The sequence below is a fragment of the Filicampus tigris genome, chromosome 1 (genome assembly GCF_054856515.1).
Source record: "Filicampus tigris isolate MCC_2025a chromosome 1, RoL_Ftig_1.0, whole genome shotgun sequence".
In the NCBI taxonomy this organism is placed as follows: Eukaryota; Metazoa; Chordata; class Actinopteri; order Syngnathiformes; family Syngnathidae; genus Filicampus; species Filicampus tigris.
In genome coordinates, this window is record NC_141217.1 from 7,705,563 (window position 1) to 7,722,782 (window position 17,220).

At 41.6% G+C, this 17,220-nt stretch overlaps 2 protein-coding genes across 10 annotated transcripts in view; both read left to right on the plus strand.

The window, feature by feature from the left end:
* Nucleotides 1-9,837, plus strand: part of slc26a6.1 (solute carrier family 26 member 6, tandem duplicate 1) — a 32,229-nt gene extending 22,392 nt beyond the window's left edge. For 6 of the 9 annotated variants that reach the window (XM_086049941.1, XM_086049950.1, XM_086049932.1 and 3 more), the window contains exons 9-19: nucleotides 920-1,067; nucleotides 1,785-1,898; nucleotides 2,045-2,122; nucleotides 2,669-2,764; nucleotides 2,880-2,986; nucleotides 5,420-5,489; nucleotides 5,785-5,874; nucleotides 5,943-6,086; nucleotides 7,352-7,406; nucleotides 7,637-7,761; nucleotides 9,607-9,837. In XM_086049941.1, the coding sequence (XP_085906067.1) occupies nucleotides 920-1,067; nucleotides 1,785-1,898; nucleotides 2,045-2,122; nucleotides 2,669-2,764; nucleotides 2,880-2,986; nucleotides 5,420-5,489; nucleotides 5,785-5,874; nucleotides 5,943-6,086; nucleotides 7,352-7,406; nucleotides 7,637-7,761; nucleotides 9,607-9,630 (1,051 nt within the window). In that variant the 3' untranslated portion in view covers nucleotides 9,631-9,837. Of the gene's footprint in view, nucleotides 1-919; nucleotides 1,068-1,784; nucleotides 1,899-2,044; nucleotides 2,123-2,668; nucleotides 2,765-2,879; nucleotides 2,987-4,465; nucleotides 5,490-5,784; nucleotides 5,880-5,942; nucleotides 6,087-7,351; nucleotides 7,407-7,636; nucleotides 7,762-9,606 lie in introns of those variants that run through there. The other 3 variants (XM_086049914.1, XR_015089366.1, XR_015089365.1) reach the window with 3 other exon arrangements.
* Nucleotides 9,838-14,132: 4,295 nt separating this feature from the next.
* slc26a6.2 (solute carrier family 26 member 6, tandem duplicate 2) overlaps nucleotides 14,133-17,220 on the plus strand; it is a 28,896-nt gene continuing 25,808 nt past the window's right edge. Inside the window, exons 1-4 of the mRNA XM_086050002.1 lie at nucleotides 14,133-14,410; nucleotides 14,569-14,735; nucleotides 15,185-16,746; nucleotides 16,867-16,996. Of these exons, the coding sequence (XP_085906128.1) occupies nucleotides 16,869-16,996 (128 nt within the window). The 5' untranslated portion in view covers nucleotides 14,133-14,410; nucleotides 14,569-14,735; nucleotides 15,185-16,746; nucleotides 16,867-16,868. The remainder of the gene's footprint in view (nucleotides 14,411-14,568; nucleotides 14,736-15,184; nucleotides 16,747-16,866; nucleotides 16,997-17,220) is intronic.

The following is a 17,220-nucleotide window of genomic DNA, read 5'->3' on the forward strand; positions in this document are numbered from 1 at the left end:
GACCCTTTTTTGCCGGTCCGGCCGCAACTCTCCACCCTTGACCTGAGTACCCTTCCGGCCGCGACCCCCCGCCCTTATTCATAAAAATGATCACCCCCAGCCCCGTTCCGCCCCCCCGGATCATTAGCTTGCTAATTTACTATTCGAACCCGCTGTGGACACGCTTCAAAATGCGCCACTAGTACTTTACTACTTACCCAATTGCGTGTGCTTACTTCCATTGCAAGCCCCGGGGTTGGTTTTGTCGTATTGTATAATTATTTGGGTCCAACAGACAGCCAGAAGTTGCAGTCAACAAGTTACTTATTTATTTTCCACACTTCCCTTCGTTCACAGCCTTCAAAATAAAAGCATCCAGCAAACCACTACACAGCAGGTTTGCTATGGCGTATTTCCGGAAGTAGGAAAGACGCCAGAAGAAGTGCATGAACTCCACCTTGATGTGCCAGCGTCATCCTTGAGTGCTGCGCGCAGCTTAATATACTCCCGGACACAAGTTGTTTTGAAACAGTTGTGTTCCAAGTCGGGGGGTGTCGCTTCAAAAAGACAGCGACAACAATGGATTTCGTGTCTGCTACGACCATAAAGTGGCCGAGATGACGAGACGATGCATTTAATTTTATTGCCAAACTAGCTTGCGTTGCAGCAGCAACGAGCTGCGTGCTGCATCCTCTCTCTCCTCCTCTCCGTGTGGGAAACTGTATGTCATCGCAACATGTCACATAATGGACCGATCAGAGCAGCAACAATTCCTGATGGGTGCGGAATTGGGGTTTGTGATTACTCTGCTGAATCTAAAAGAAAGTCATAGATTTTGAACAATAGTAAGAGTATTGAGGTCCGTGAGAAAATGGCTGCGATTGAATTGAATTGAATTGTCATTCGGTGGGTATTTTCTGTTCTCGTTCCTCTTCTGCAGCCTGTTGCCCCCCATCATGCCGTCTCTCTCCATGGCCAGGGAACTGTTCATTCCGGCTCTGTCGGTCGCTCTGGTGGGCTTCAGTTTCCTCTCAGCCATGGGCTCCATGTTTGCCCACAAACATGGTTACCACTTTGACTCCAGTCAGGTGCAGTCCTTCTAACACAGTTCTTCAAAAACTTCAACATTATTATTACTTATGTGCTTTTGTCCAATTCCTTGTCAAATGTTTAAGGGTCCACTTTTGCGCCCACGCTAGCCCGAACCTAAATGAGAAGGTTGTGCGGGATGATTCATTGACTTTATAAAATATAGACCATTAACATCACATAAAATAATTGGTCCGTGTCATTTTTTCCATGTAGGCAGTAGAAAACGGGGTCGTTTTCTGTTGGTGGTGTTTCATAAGCTGCATATTTTTTATTTAATTTTATTTCAAGCAGGGTGTTTCCTGGTAACAGACATCACCTCAGCTATACATCACAGTTTGTCTGAGCACATTACACTGAAGGTAATTCCTTTCAAGGGACAGCAGTAATGTCAATATTTGATCCAGGTGTAGTGATATTGTTCCGTGAGAGGCAATTCATTGTTATCAATATTTTGTTGCACCCCTCGAAGCAAGTCATTTTGGTATATTGTAATAAATGTAAACAAGACCACATAAATTGCAGAGTGGTCTCTTCTATTGACACCTTAGTGACTCAAATAGAAGACGTTTGGACTAGTTGATGTCTAAACTCAACAGCACGCAGTTTTCCAAACATCACTTGAAACCCTCTCCAAACCTTTACCAATATTTTTGAAAGATTACCTTGATATTTAAAAAAAAAAATACAAACTTTCTTCTATCTCCCCCCCTTAGGACCTGCTGGCTCTGGGCTTGTGTAACTCTATAGGTGCCACGTTCCAGTGTTTTGCTGTCAGTTGCTCCTTCTCACGCAGTATGGTTCAAGAAAGCATCGGTGTCAAATCACAGGTATTGTTCCTCATATGTTGAAAGGGCATCATGATACATTCTAGCTGCTGTGATTTTTATTCAAATATGCATCTTTTTTTTTTTTTAATGCAAATGTTTGTCTCATGTTTGTCCTTGTTCATTTGCACTTTGGTTTTGCCGTTCAGATGTCAGGCTTGGTCTCAGCCCTGATGATTTTAACCGTTTTGCTAAAGATTGGGCATCTCTTTGAGCAGCTGCCAAAGGTAAAGTCTTGTAATATCATTGCAACTATTTTTGCATACACATTCAGGCTTTGTTGAAAACCACGTGTTCACTTTACCAGTACAAATCGCTGCATGTTAGGTAATTGTTAGAAAAAAAACACAAACTGTGACGATCACCATATAGCTAAATATTTATTAATCATAGAAAGGAACTTTAGATCATTCAGCCAGATAGCATTCAATAACATACAACATAAGCACAAAGTCACAGGGTCACTGCTATACTATGCAAAGAATACAATATGAAAATAACTAAGATGCTGGAAAGCACTGGTCAATAAGGATGCTGACCTTGTTTACCTCACTATTCGAAACGGAGTCATGTATTCGAATAACGCACACTTCCACCAAACTATTGTCTAGTCTGAGAACATTCGCTCACCCATAACACTAGCCACAATAAGTGGTCGAAAAATTGATGGATGGAATCATCACGTCACGAGTCAACATTTGTCTGACTGTCGCTGCGTGTCAACCTTGTATCCAGGGATGAATGAATGACTGAAAACCTGCTGTATGTTGCAGGCAGTGTTAGCAGTGGTCATTGTGGTGAACCTGCAGGGGTTGCTGGCTCAGTTTAAAGATGTGCTTTTGTTATGGAAGTCTGATCGGCTGGACCTGGTAGTGTACACGCGTGCGCACACGTTCAATCTGACACATCCACTGCACTAGATGAGCATAACGCTACTTACCCTTGCCTTCCTCACTATGAACTTTTGACCTCTGCTCTTGTTAGCTCGTGTGGGTGGCATCGCTGATTTCAACTCTAGTCCTGAACCTGGACCTGGGTCTGGCAGTGGCCATCGCCTTCTCTCTGCTTGTGCTCATCTACAGAACACAACGGTCAGTGGGTTTTTTTCTTACCACTTAAGCTGCAGAGAATTCTGTGTGATATTCAGTGTGACCTACCTTGAAGCCTTCAATTGATTGAACTGATCAACTCACAATCAAACACCGCAAATGATCTTGACTTACAATTTTTTTTTTAGATATGGGCAGTTTATCTAATTGTTTTGTTTTTGTTTTTACTTGCAAGCACAAATTTGTGATACAAGCACTATATGGTGGCATTTAACTCAACTCAATCCACTTCAAAACAAGCTGCAGTTTGGCAGATAGAAGAGTGTTTCAAAAAAATGGCTTCAAAATTTTTATTGCCACTCCCAATTAAAGTTCGCTGTCAAACTAAACAAAGAAAAATACAGGTCTTTTAAACAGTCCCATAGCTTTGCATTAGGAGAGTTTGTTTAGATTAATGTTAACAGACTATCCAAAATGCTATAGATGGGCTAACGAATAGCATTCCTGTTGCGGTGTTATAACCCTGCAAGTGACGTATATTTAAACACAAACGGTGGAGCAAAACTAATAGAGACACAATATAACAATACTCGCAGACATATTCTTTAGCTTTTTGCAAAAAAAATACTAATATTACTGCAGCTTACTGAGTCAGATGGGAAACTCTTCTTTGTGTATCTCTATGGTTGTATTTTATGCCCCTGGAGTAGCCAAGGTGTGCACACCAGGAGGCGCTGCACAATGTCATATCAAATAATGTGGCAAAATCTGTTCAATTTTTTTGACGTTCTATGTTATTACTGTTACTTTTTATAAATTACGTTATAGAGTTATATTTTTCTTAATGAAAACACAAACATTTTTGTTCATTTTTGGGGGGAGGCAGGAATGGCTTAATGGCATTTACATTCATTTCAGTGGGAAATGATGATTTGAGATACAATTGTTTTGAGTTAAGAGTAGGGTTGGGCACCGGGAATCGGGAACCGAGTGGAACGGGGACTATTACCTCGGTTCTCCTGGAATCGTTCAGGTTTGAAAAATGTCGGTGCCACTATCGATTCCTAATCCGTCTCGCAGAGGAAGCCGCCCAAAACAAAGAAAGTACCAATAGTGTGCGCAATCGACAGACACGAGCATAGTGCAACCAATAGGAAATGTGCGTCTACGAGCAGCAAATGCAGAGTCTGCCGACAACACACAGACTGCAACGAAGACTACTGGATAATGTTCGCCGGGTGTGATAATTATGGATATTCAACACGGGTCAAATATGTGGCTGCGCTTCATAAAAAAAAGACCAAGCTGTTCAGTGCAACACGTTGAAAAATTAATCTTGTGCAAAGGAGGATGCGCGTCTAATATGATTAAACACCTTTTTACATGGGGTAGAACTGTTAGAATGTTCTGTGTTTGACTCTTTGCGTCGACCTACCGGTGTTGTGAAATTCCTTCCTACCCATCGAGATGTCCAACCAATGAATAAGTGTGCTTGCGTACGCATGCTCACAACGCCGACAGTGAGGTCGGGTCGCCAGTTCCGAGTCCGACCCTCAGCCGAGTGATACGGACCGCACCGCCGTCAGAATCGGGTAAGTATACAAATGAACTACACTATGTTCAATGGCCACATTGAGCACAAGTTTTTTTTTTTTGGTTTTTTTTTTTTTGCACACTTTGCTTGCCCATCAATGAGTGTTTAGTAGCATGTTATAAGATGAATTATTGTATTGTATTTTCTTGAGGTTTTCCAAAATAAAGTTCTCTTGCGGATAATTCAAGCTCATAGGTTTGATATTAATATATTTGTCAAAAATATCCATTGAGTAAATCATAGAAAAATTCATATTCGGTAGAAAAGTTCATGAAACAAATATTTGACCCTCCCCCGCACCCGAACCCAAAAGAAAAAAAAAAAAAAAAAAAGAATTGGGATGGTGAATCGTTAGGAACTGGAATCAAATCGAGGAATCGGAATTGCCTAAATTCAAACGATGCCCAACCCTAGTTAAGAGCATGGTTACGGATTTTTAAAAACTCATATCTCAAGGCAGCATTGTACTATCAATAATGATAACGATATATTCATATTGAGTTTGTGTACAAATAACAAACTACAATTGCATGGAACCTGTTCTGTTAATGAGACAAATTTTCAAGTTATGTTACTATTGCTTTTAATGTACACCTGTATTACTTTTAACCATAATATACAGGATTAAATATGGTTCTAGAAATGTGCCAGTAGTATGCACACTGTCCATTCTAAAAGCTAAATGTTGAATTAATTGTGTTTAACATACCTTTGATATTTTGCCTAACAATAGTAGATATTTTATACTTTGCTCTCACAATATTATTATAATAATGGAAGTGGTATCTGTCTGCCTTTTTAGCTTCTTTCCCCAATTAGCTGTGTCGTCCTCTGTCATGTTGTCATGAATAATGTGTCCTTATGCTGTCCTTATCTTCCAGCTCCTCCACTGCTGTGTTAGGTCAAATTCCTGGTACAGATTGTTACAAAGATGTGCAACTCTACACTGAGGTATTTTCACTGTTTTATTTGTTTTTAATTACGTTTTAATTTCATCTATCAGCAGTTATACTAATGAAAAATGTGCTGCTTTTGTTCTACGCTTGACTGGATGCCATATGAGCTAGTGTAGAAAAAGTCAAGGGGCAACAATCCTATAAATCAGTATGAATAGCTAACAGAATATTTGGTTGATAACAGAATATCAGAATGCCCTGTTTCAACTAGTGGGCTTGCATAGAACATATTCTTGAAAATGTTTTCATTGACGTCCACTTTAAGTGATTAATGTGTGTATTTTTCACAGGCAAAGATGGTTCCAGGAGTTACCATAATCCTTTGTCCCAGTCCAATATATTTTGCCAACTCTGAAGTGGTCTTCACTGAGATCACACAGGTGGTAAACACACACAAACCAACACATTGTTATGGAATGATCTCCAACTTCTTCCATATTCTTTTCAGATTGTGAGTCGTGCTCAAAAGGAGAATCCAGAAGAAGTCCAAACCTCCTTGTCCTCCTCTGCCCAGTTGTCAACAGACTGCTTGGTTCTGGATCTGAGCTCGGTCAGCTTCATGGACAGTGTAGCCATTACAGCACTTTGCAAGGTGATTCATCAATTTGTTCCATATTTATCTTGTAAAAGCACAGTCAAGGCAAGGTGACGCAACTGACTCCAGCCTTTTGGGGCAAAACTCAGCTTGCACCAAGCCAACACCTACGTTCTCACAAGTGGTCACAAAAATACTGTATTCATCGGCTATTTGACTTCAAATTTGTCAAACACATATTTATGAGTGGTGGGGCATGATTAAAATGTATCCAGTTTAATTTGAGGAAATTAATAGCAATTCAATTTATTTTAATCATTTCATTGACACAATGTTTTTTCAATTCACATTTTAGTCAGCATGGACAAAAATGTTTAATTTCCATCAGACTGCTAAAAATGGTTGAGCGCATTTTTAAGGAAATGTCTTTTAAGAAATGTGAATTCAAGATGCATTTTTTCAGCTGACTATACAGGTAACTTTTTGTGCAACTTTCAATATTGCATATGAGTTTGAGACCATATGAGATGGGGCATTGACCAGTCAGCTGATTTTGTTTTTGTTGGCCGCAGGTTAATGTTAAAAAATAAGTGTAAAAAAACAATTTGCAGCAAACTCCATTGACTCGTCTCTCCAGTATGATGATGAGTACTCTCAAGGTTTGTGAAGTTATTTTGTCAATATGTCCTCACAGGGTGATGCAATTAACATTTTTTTTTTTATTATGAATGATTTCCTACTGCTTACCTTGTTCAGGGTCATGGGTGAGCAGAATCTGGATGAGAGACAAGATACTTGCTGGACTATTGCCAGTCAGTTGCACTGTATCAAAATAATCCTCACCTTGTATTTAATTCAGAAATAAACACAGCACGCTTGGTAATCCCCACAAAAGCTCTTCTTAGATTTTTGAAAGTCAAGTTTTGAAAAGTCGTCAACTTGAAAATATAAAGAGAGTTTGTTCATTTCACTTTGCGAGTGAGTGGTAGCCAAGTGGTTTGTACTTCAAAGTGGAGCACTACGTTGTTTTTTCTCCCCTTTCAGAAAATCCCTTCAAATTCTCATTTTATGTGAGTGAGGATCAGCAGCGTGAAAATATGAAATATCATGAAAATATGATACACACCCCATTGATTGCACATCGTCTTGCTTTTCACAGCTTTGTATGAATGACTAACCAATCTTAATCTTACAACTTTATCACATCTTTCACCTCACTAAAAAGCAAAAGAAAAAATACACCACTAACCCGTCAAGCTTTGTGAAAGAAAATCTAGTCACGGCATCCTCTCAAGGCTTTTGTTCTTATGTGTGTCCAACAGCTTGTGGAGAACTTTGAAGCCCAGAGTCTGCGTGTTTTTTTGGCCTCGTGCCCGGGTCAGTTTTACTGCATGTTTTTTTTTTAAATTTATTTTTAACTTATTCATTGTGACTCGTGCTGCAGCTCGCAGACACCTGCATGTGTGTGCATGCTTCTTTTCCCCGCTGGATAGGCGTCAGTGCTGTCACAAACATCTTTATCTATACACTGTATTTTTGTATATTTTTGATTGCATGACCAAAGTTCATTTGTAAAGGCCAACCTGAGGTGTGCTATGTGTCAATAGAGAGCCTTTTATCCCAGCTTCGGTATCAGGGCTGCATACCCCACAGCCTGCCCGGCTCCTCCATTTTTCCATCAGTCCATCACGCCATCCATCGCTGTGTCAACTCCCTGCCTGTGCTTCTTGAGGTGCGTTTCATCCTAAATTGCGACATTTATTGCCTTTTATGATTGTGTGTTTGATCTTCCTCGAAGCCGTCCAGAAGTAATTTTCCATGGCCTCCCCGAACTCCTCCCACACCCGAGTTTTTGCCTCAGCAACCGCCAGAGCTGCACTCCGCTTGGCTAGCTGGTACCTGTCAGCTGCCTCCGGAGTCCCGCAGGCCAAAAAGGCCCGATCGGACTCCTTCTTCAGCTGGACAGCATCCCTTACCGCTGGTGTCCACCAGCGGGTTCGGGGATTGCCGCCACGACAGGCACCAACCACCTTGCAGCCACAGCTCCGATCGGCCGCCTCAACAATGGAGGCACGAAATATGGTCCGCTTGGACTCGATGTCCCCCGCCTCCCCCGGGACGTGGGCAAAGTTCTGCCGGAGGTGGGAGTTGAAACTCCTTCTGAAAGGGGATTCTGAGAGACGTTCCCAGCAAACCCTCACAATACGTTTGGGTCTGCCAGGTTGGACCGGCATCTTCCCCCACCATCGGAGCCAACTCACCACCAGATGGTGATCAGTTGACAGCTCCACCCCTCTCTTCACCCGAGTGTCCAAAACATGCGGCCGCAAATCCGATGATACATCTACAAAGTCGATCATCGAACTGCGGCCTAGGGTACCCTGGTGCCAAGTGCACATATGGACACCCTTATGCTTGAACATGGTGTTTGTTATGGACAATCCGTGACGGGCACAGAGGTCCAGTAACCGAACACCGCTCGGGTCCAGATCAGGGGGGCCGTTCCTCCCAATCACGCCCTTCCAGGTCTGACTGTCATTGCCCACGTGAGCATTGAAGTCCCCCAGCAGAACGATGGAGTCCCCAGGTGGAGCGCTCTCCATCACACCCTCCGAGGACTCCAAAAAGGGTGGGTACAGTCGTCAAGCCGGGGGGCAATAAGTATGCCCACGCCTGCACGGCGCCTCTCACCTTGGGCAACTCCAGAGTGGAAGACTGTCCAACCCCTCTCGAGAGGACTGGTACCAGAGCCTAAGCTATGTGTGGAGGTGAGCCCGACTATATCTAGTCGGAACTTCTCAGCCTCACAGACCAGCTCGGGCTCCTTCCCTGCCAGAGAGGTGACATTCCATGTCCCAAGAGCTAGTTTCTGCTGCCGGGATCGCCAAGGTCCCTGCCTATAACCGCCGCCCAGCTCGCACAGCACCCGACCCCTTTGGCTCCTCCCAACGGTGTTGAGCCCATGGGAAGGGGGACCCACGTTGCCTTTTCGGGCTGAGTCCGGCCGGGCCCCATGGGTGCAGGCCCGGCCACAAGGCGCTCGCCATTGAGCCCCACCTCCAGGCCTGGCTCCAGAGGGGGGCCCCAGTGACCCGCGTCCGGGCAAGGGAAACTGGAGTCCATAAATGTTTTTCATCATAAGGGGTCTTTTGAGCCGTGCTTAGTCTGGTCCCTCACCTAGGATTTGTTTGCCATGGGTGAGCCTGCCTGGGGCATACAGCCCCAGACCACTTAGCTCCTAGGATCATTGGGATGCGCAAACCCCTCCACCACGGTAAGGTGACGGCTCATGGAGGGGTCATGTAATTTCAAACTATTGTAAATGGGTGAGCAGGCACTCCAAAGGTGTGTACAATATATTTCTGTACAAGCAATTAAAAAGTCAATTTTCCTTAATATATTCCCTGTAATAATACACTCTTAATGTAAATGCTTATCTTTATGCAAACTACACAAGAACATCTATCTACAACTGATGCTAGCCGAGAAAAAAGTTGTCCCTTTAAATTTACATTGCAGTGATTTGGTATGACATCACATAATTGGTTTTGATTTTTTTTTTATCCACTCTTTTCAGGAATTTCCCTCCGATGCAAGATAAAGCTGAATGTACAACTTGGACTGCTTCCTCAGTATGTCTGTAATACGTCTCAAAACGATTGCACTATTAAACGCGGAAGTCAGAGAAATAACATTTTAACATTACATTTGTGTTGTAATGTGTCGGGGACATATTTGAGCTTTTTGTATGAAGAACTGATAGAGTTATGATTCCTGACTATTTTCAGATAATAAAACATTACTTCTGAACAAACTAAGTTTAAGAATGTTTTTTGTAGTTGAACAGTTAGCAGTGTAAGTGAATTTGTAACCAGCAAGTGGAAATCTGCTGCACTCACCCCGCTTTTCAAAGGACGCGTTAACTCTGGCCTGGACGGCTATAGGCCCATCTCTATTCTACCTTGCCTCTCTAAAACCTTCGAGAGACTGGTCAATAAATACTGCAGCTCAATTATCATTTAGAAACTCACAATGTTTTTAATCAAGCCCAGTCTGGCTTTACATCCAGTCATAGTTGCATTCTTCCGAACTGAAAGTCCTAAATGATGTTAATATTTGCTATTGATACGAAACGATACTGTATAGCTGCATTTGCATTTGGCACGAGCGAGCCAGCGAGCGACGGCGGGACTACACGACCGAGCTAGCGAGCCCCACCACCACCAACGGCTAGCCCCACTACCAACTTCTAGCCCGGGGTCTCTGGCCTCGCTGCGCAGCTGAAGCACCTCTCGGGACAGCACTAGCGACGGCAGGATGGACCGGCGAGCAATGGTGAGACGGGCCGGCGAGCGACGGTGAGACAGCACGAGCGAGACAGCACGAGCGAGACAGCACGAGCGAGCCAGCGAGCGACGGCGGGACAGCTGTACTTCAAACAAAAACATGCCACCAAAGCAGAAGCCAGAGGTGAAGCCAGAGGATGATTTCATGACATACGGACAGGTAAACCAACTACTACAACAGCAAAGACAAATGTGCACTGGACTTATGAAACAACAACAGGACAACTTTAAAGGATTTGTCAAAATGATAATGGACTCAAGCAATACACGACTTGACAGTATTACAAAGGAACTACAAGAGGTAAAACCCAGTTTACAATTTACACAGAAGGAATTTGAGGACATTAAATTAAGTCAAATTAAACAAATGGAGCACTGCAAAGATATGCAAACAGAAATATATAACGTATGTAACAGTTTACTGGTCTTAACTAGTAAAATTGACTACCTAGAAGGACAATCAAAGAGAAACAACTTGGTCATAGATGGAGTGGAGGAAACAACAACAAATGAGGATAAATGAGGACTTTACAGAAGCCATTCGGCAAAAAAGAAAGGAATTGATCCCAAAAATGAAAGCAGCACGCGACTGAGGAGAGATTGCCTATCTACGTTACGATAAACTTATAATTCACCCTCGTACTAGCACGCCAAGACAGCAGCAACATGTCCAGTATTAGCAATGCCAACGCTGAGTGACTATTTGAACATCATGTCTGTGCAATAAATCTAACACCAAAGAAATGGCAAATCCACATACAGAAGAAATACATTTAAGAGCTTCTGAATATGTTGAACATGAAACTTTTCAGCCTGAAAATAATCTAGATCCAGATAACCATTTCTATACAAATACTAATATTGGATGTGAGTATTATACCGATGATCAGTTAAATGAAAACATAAAAATGGACAATGCTCTCTCAATTATATATTTTAACAGTAGAAGCCTCTATAAAAATTTCACCAAAAGTAAAGAATATTTGAGTAGTATAAAGACATTCCAAATAATAGCGATATCTGAAACGTGGCTTGATGACGAAAAAATAAGCAATATGCAAATGGGAGGATGCGAAATGTTCACAATGAATAGAAAGAATAGGAGGGGGGCGGTGTTAACAATGACTATGTTAACAAAACTCTGAGATGTAATATAATTGAAGGTTTGACTTATTCTATGGAAAATATTATGGATAAGATAAGATAAGATAAGAATGCCTTTATTGATCCCACAGTGGGGAAATTTTCATTGTTACAGCAGCAAAGATATAGGTCACACAGGGATGGCGGCATAATGTAGCCATTAATGTATAACATTGACGACAAACATTCGGGATCAAACCTATGTAAATATAAGCAGTAACATGTGTATAACCACATGTATATACACACCAACATACATCTACATAAAAAGTACGAGGAACACTCATTTTGGCCTGTACATAGTACAGAGGAAAATACTCTAAGTAAGTGACAGTGCTGCAGTGCTGTAGTGAAATGTAAGGGACAGCATTGGATAAAAATAAAACTAGACTAACAGTAGTGGGGAATGTTGAGTATTGCACGGTATTACAGTAGTGGGGAATATTGGGTATTGCACGATATGAGCTCAGGTGCAGGACTGCACTATTGCACTAATGTCCGCCAGTTTGTAGAGACTACACAATGTTCTTGTTAAAGAGTCTGACAGCAGCAGAGTGTTTAACTATTGAAATTCATATAAAAAAAATCATCCAACATAATCATAAACTGTGTCTATAGAACACCAGGATCCTGCCTTGACACTTTCAATAAAAAATTAGCGGACATGTTTAGCGATTCTAATGATAAAAAACTGTGACTATTTTGTGGGGCTTAAATGTTGATTTATTAAATCCAAATGGACACCAGAAAACAATTGACTTTATTAACACAGTGTACAGCAATTGTCTTCTTCCGGTAATTATAAAACCTAGTAGAATAACTATAGATACAGTCACACTAATAGATAATATATTCATTAATAAAATTGACTATGAAATAGTAAGTGGTCTACTTCTAAATGATATAAGTGATCACTTGCCTGTCTTTGCAATTATTCAAAATTATTTCAACAAAAAATAAAACAAGTAATTTATACATCAGAAACAGGACTTAGAACCAAATATACCATTACTGCCTTAAAAATGGACCTAGAAAATCAAAATTGGGCAGAGATATACTCGAAGGAAGACCCTAATCTTGCGTACCAAGCATTTCTGTCAATTTTAACTTCCCTATACGATAAACATTGTCCATTAAAAACAGTAACCGGGAAGCACCAAAGCTTGAGTAAGCCATGGATGACACAGGGCATGCTGAATGCATGTAAAAAGAAAAACCTGCTATACAAACGTTTTTTAAATTTAAGAACAAAAGATACTCTACTTAAGTATGAAAAATATAAAAATAAATTAGTAAACATCATGAGAACTAGCAAGAGACAATATTATCAAGCACTATTAGGACAGAACAGGAGTAACACACAAGAAACATGGAGAATATTAAATCATATAATAAGAAATCGCTTTAAAAATATAACTATTCAGAATATTTTATATATAATAATAATATCGGCATTGATAAAGTAACAGATATAATCAATGAATTTAATGAATATTTTATTCATGTTGGTCATGTTAGTGATTCATGTTGGTCATGTTAGTGAACCATCATCGACAGAAAGGAGAACTACATCCTCATTGCTAACTCTACTTGCATGGCAAGGTGAGCAACATAGCTCGATAGCCTGCCAGTTTATTTTGTTGCTCGTTGTTTTATATAAAAAAAGAATAGAGAAGTGTGTCACGCCAAGCTGGGCGGCAATAAGTATGCCCACACCTACTTGGCGCCTCTCACCCTGGGCAACTCCAGAGTGGAAGAGTGTCCAACCCCTCTCGAGAGGACTGAAACCAGAGCCCAAGCTGTGTGTGGAGGTGAGCCCGACTATATCTAGTCGGAACCGCTCAGCCTCACACACCAGCTCGGGCTCCTTCCCTGCCAGAGAGGTGGCATTCCATGTCCCAAGAGCTAGTTTTGGTTGCCGGGGATCGCCAAGGTCCCTGTCTTCTGCCACCACCCAGCTCACATGGCACCCGACCCCTTTGGCCCCTCCCACCAGTGGTGAGCCCATGGGAAGGGGGGCCCACGTGTCCTTTTCGTGCTGAGCCCGGCCGGGGCCCCATGGGTGCAGGCCCGGCCACCAGGCGCTCGCCACCGAGCCCCACCTCCAGGCCTGGCTCCAGAAGGGGGCCACGGTGACCCGCGTCCTGGCAAGGGGTAAAAAGGTGATCCATTCATTGTATTCTTCATAAGAGGTCATTTTGAGCCGTGCTTAGTCTGGTCCCTCACCTAGGACCTGTTTGCCATGGGTGACCCTACCAGGGGCATAAAGCCCCAGACAACTTAGCTCCTAGGATCATTGGGGCGCGCAAACCCCTCCACCACGATAAGGTGACGGCTCATGGGGGGCATTTTACATCTTATCTTTTCAGAAATAGAACTTTAATATACATACAACATAGCAGGTCTAGTACAAATACAAAAAGTACATTTGAAAGCTCGATCAAACAACAGCCAATCAAACCAAGCAAAATCAAGTCCTTGTGTTGTGACTGGGTGACTGTGTTTGGGTCCTTGATGTTGTCACCTGCTTTGGTCCTGTATTTTGTCACATAGGGTTGGGCGTGGCCTGATGTCTTGGAGTAGTAGTTATAGCTTCTGGTCTGTTTCTGGCAAGTGTACATAGGTGGCAGTCAGCTTCTTCTGTCCTACTTTGTTTTTAGTTAGTCCAAGATGATTATGGGCGTTTTGTCACTTCCTGATGACACAGCTGCATTTTTTTGAAGAGTGGAGATCAGTATCACTTTCCGTTGTTTTTGGGACAGTATGAAACAGCAGTAGTGGTGTCTGTAAAAACAAACTTTGATGAAAGTGGAGCCCTTTACTTCACCTGTGAGAAGGGGAACAGGGGGCAGCTCTTTATTTTTTTATTTTCTTCTTACTCTGCTCGCCATGGTGAGTTTCCAACTGAGAAGCTCTCTTGTTCAAGGTCATAACTGGTAAAAAAATAAAATATAAGAAAATGATGTTGGCAGGGCTAGGGGGAGCAAGCTTGTCAGAGTTTGCTCTGGTGTCTGTTCTCAAATCTGAAAACTCTTGATGTCATTTGAAAGGTCTGAAGGGACATTATTGCCCGGAGAATATTCCTGCCTGTCGATCCCAGAGATTATCAGCAGCCTCATTGCAGGATATGTACACACATGCAAGAAGAACAAGACCAATGTTGGCATCCGGGCATTCCTATCAGTTTCATGTTGCCGTGGACTTTTTTTCCTAAAAGGTTTGTCATAGCAATGATGACTTTTTTTTTCCAACCCTAGTATGGTGTTCGGGTTCACGTTCAATTTTATCAAAAGAAAAATGACCCAAGGCATATTAGAAAACACCTCCTCATCGTGACAGTTTTTGTTTGTTTAGTTACATTTTATTTTAAAAAAGAGTAGCACATTAATTCATATATGCGATCTAACAAAGGTAAAGGGCAAATATTAACAATGTTTGCTGTTCATATGACTTGCAATTTGGGATGTAGTAACCATCTGTTGAGTGTTTTAACAGAAAATTGTTTGATTGTGTTGTTTTGAAAACTGTCCACCAGACCCATCAACAGTAACAAAAATACAAACACCATACAAGGGTTGAGTGACAATGCCATAAATAAATCAAAATATACTACTTTTGTCACAGCAAACCTCGTGATCCCAGAGGTCATTTTGATTACATTTGCAGCCACTGCCCTGCATTCTACATCAAGAGATACTGAGCGCCGACAGGTGCTGCCACTGGATCTGAGTGTTTCAGCAGCACCGGTGACGACCTCGTCATACAGATCAGATGTGTCTGTGTTTTTTGGTTGATATTCCACATCGTCTTCCTCCTCACAAATAGCTTCATCCGTGCTGCTTTGCGTCCTCTGCTGCATTTTCAGCAAAGATATGATCCAGAGCTTGGCTTACAGTTAATCATTCTTGTCATTGTTGCTTCATTGGGACACCCTGATGATCTTTCAAATAGCCACAATTAGCATTGGAATGCTCAACAGTGGGTACTTACATTCTTGTTCCATGGCTGTTGATGGGTAGAGCCCCGTGTGTCATGCAGTATAACTAACCGGGTAGAAAATTACCCTAACAACACAAAGGTCAAAATTCTCACCAAAGCATTTTATAATTAAGTATTTTTTTATTTCTTTTTTTAAAATAGAAGTTACTGCAAAGGCTTGATGTAATAAACAGCATTATGTAGTACTTTTAGACATTAAACCTAACCTGGCAACCATAACATCAGAAGAAAGTTAAGTTCTGATAACAATCTGATGGTCAGCAGGATTTAAATACAGTATTGAAAAACTAATTTCCCGCAAAACGAGGAATCAATTACAATGTCTGTTGAATTAATATATGGCTGGCGTCGGGCGATACCTCTAAAAATCTCACTTTTCAGGGGCCCCAAAAAATTGGTTGTTCAACTATTAGCAGTCCATTTCAAAGAAGGCAAGCTATTTTCACCACTTTAGGTTGGTCAATAATCTGTAAAAATAACACACAGGCGGGGACTGACCAATATTAAACTGATTTGTGAAAACATAGGAAATTGATCAAATTGTGACATAGGGGGTTTTGACCATGCATGCCAGCGATGTAGTAATTTGAACATGTCATCATCCGTTGCGCATGATGAAAATGTGATCAACTGATGCAGTTTTGCCCTCTTCTAATTGGAAATATTAAAATACTATACATTAGTTGAACATATTTTCATCATGTGTAACCAATGTACATATTTGAATCAAATTCAAAATGACTTTTTCACTGTTGTGTACGGCTTTAAGACAGTTCTGTAAAGATCACCGTTTGACTGTCCTACTGTTTGCCCTGCTCAGTTTATTATCTGTTTTGAAAGTAATCCATCTGGCATCATATTTTCTTCCATGTGGTGTAATGATTGGACAAGACACAACCCTGACTGCGCTCCAATGGCTGACTAATCTAAGCTCTCAGGGATAAAAGATACAAGAAATGCTCGAGTTAAAATGCTCGGCTATTTCTTCTCTCCCCTTTGAATTGGTTGGAAAACACTTCAACCGATTAGATTGAAAGCCTGGGGACTGATTTGCACATCGCAAGGACTCATTTTTCATGGAGTGGACACCGTAGGACCACACAAGCTTTATTTTATTCAGTTGGATGAGTTCATCAAGCCCCCATGTCATCTGACCTTAGGGGGGTGAAACTGAACACTTCAATTTTGGATTCGCTTTTTATTTTTTGGATACAACAGGAAAGCACAAGGTAATTCTAACCTCTAAAACCCTTGCTACATGTTCCCTGTGCTTAGGAAGTATGGAACTTAATGTGTATTTCTAGAAAGCAAGATCCATCAGTTGATATTGTAAACCTCTTTTGTTGTAGTCATGGCAGAGAGGAGAGAACTAGTAAACAGAGTCCACAGGGACATTATGGATGAAGAAACTGTGGAGAAACTGGCCGGGACTTGGATACCAAAAGTGTCTCTGTGTGACAATGTCAAAAAATCACTCAGGTAAACATTCCTCACCCATTGATTGTAGGCATGTCCACCAAACGTGTTTTGGTCGTCTGAAGCTGCTATCATTCACTTTTTTTCGGAAAGTCATACTACTGGAAACAAGCTATCTTTCGTTTTCTGCTCGGAATTTATGCTCACTTCTCTGCACCTTTTTTTGTCAAACCTACATACCATAGTAGAAACAGCACTTGTATAGAATGCTTGTATCGCCGATCAAT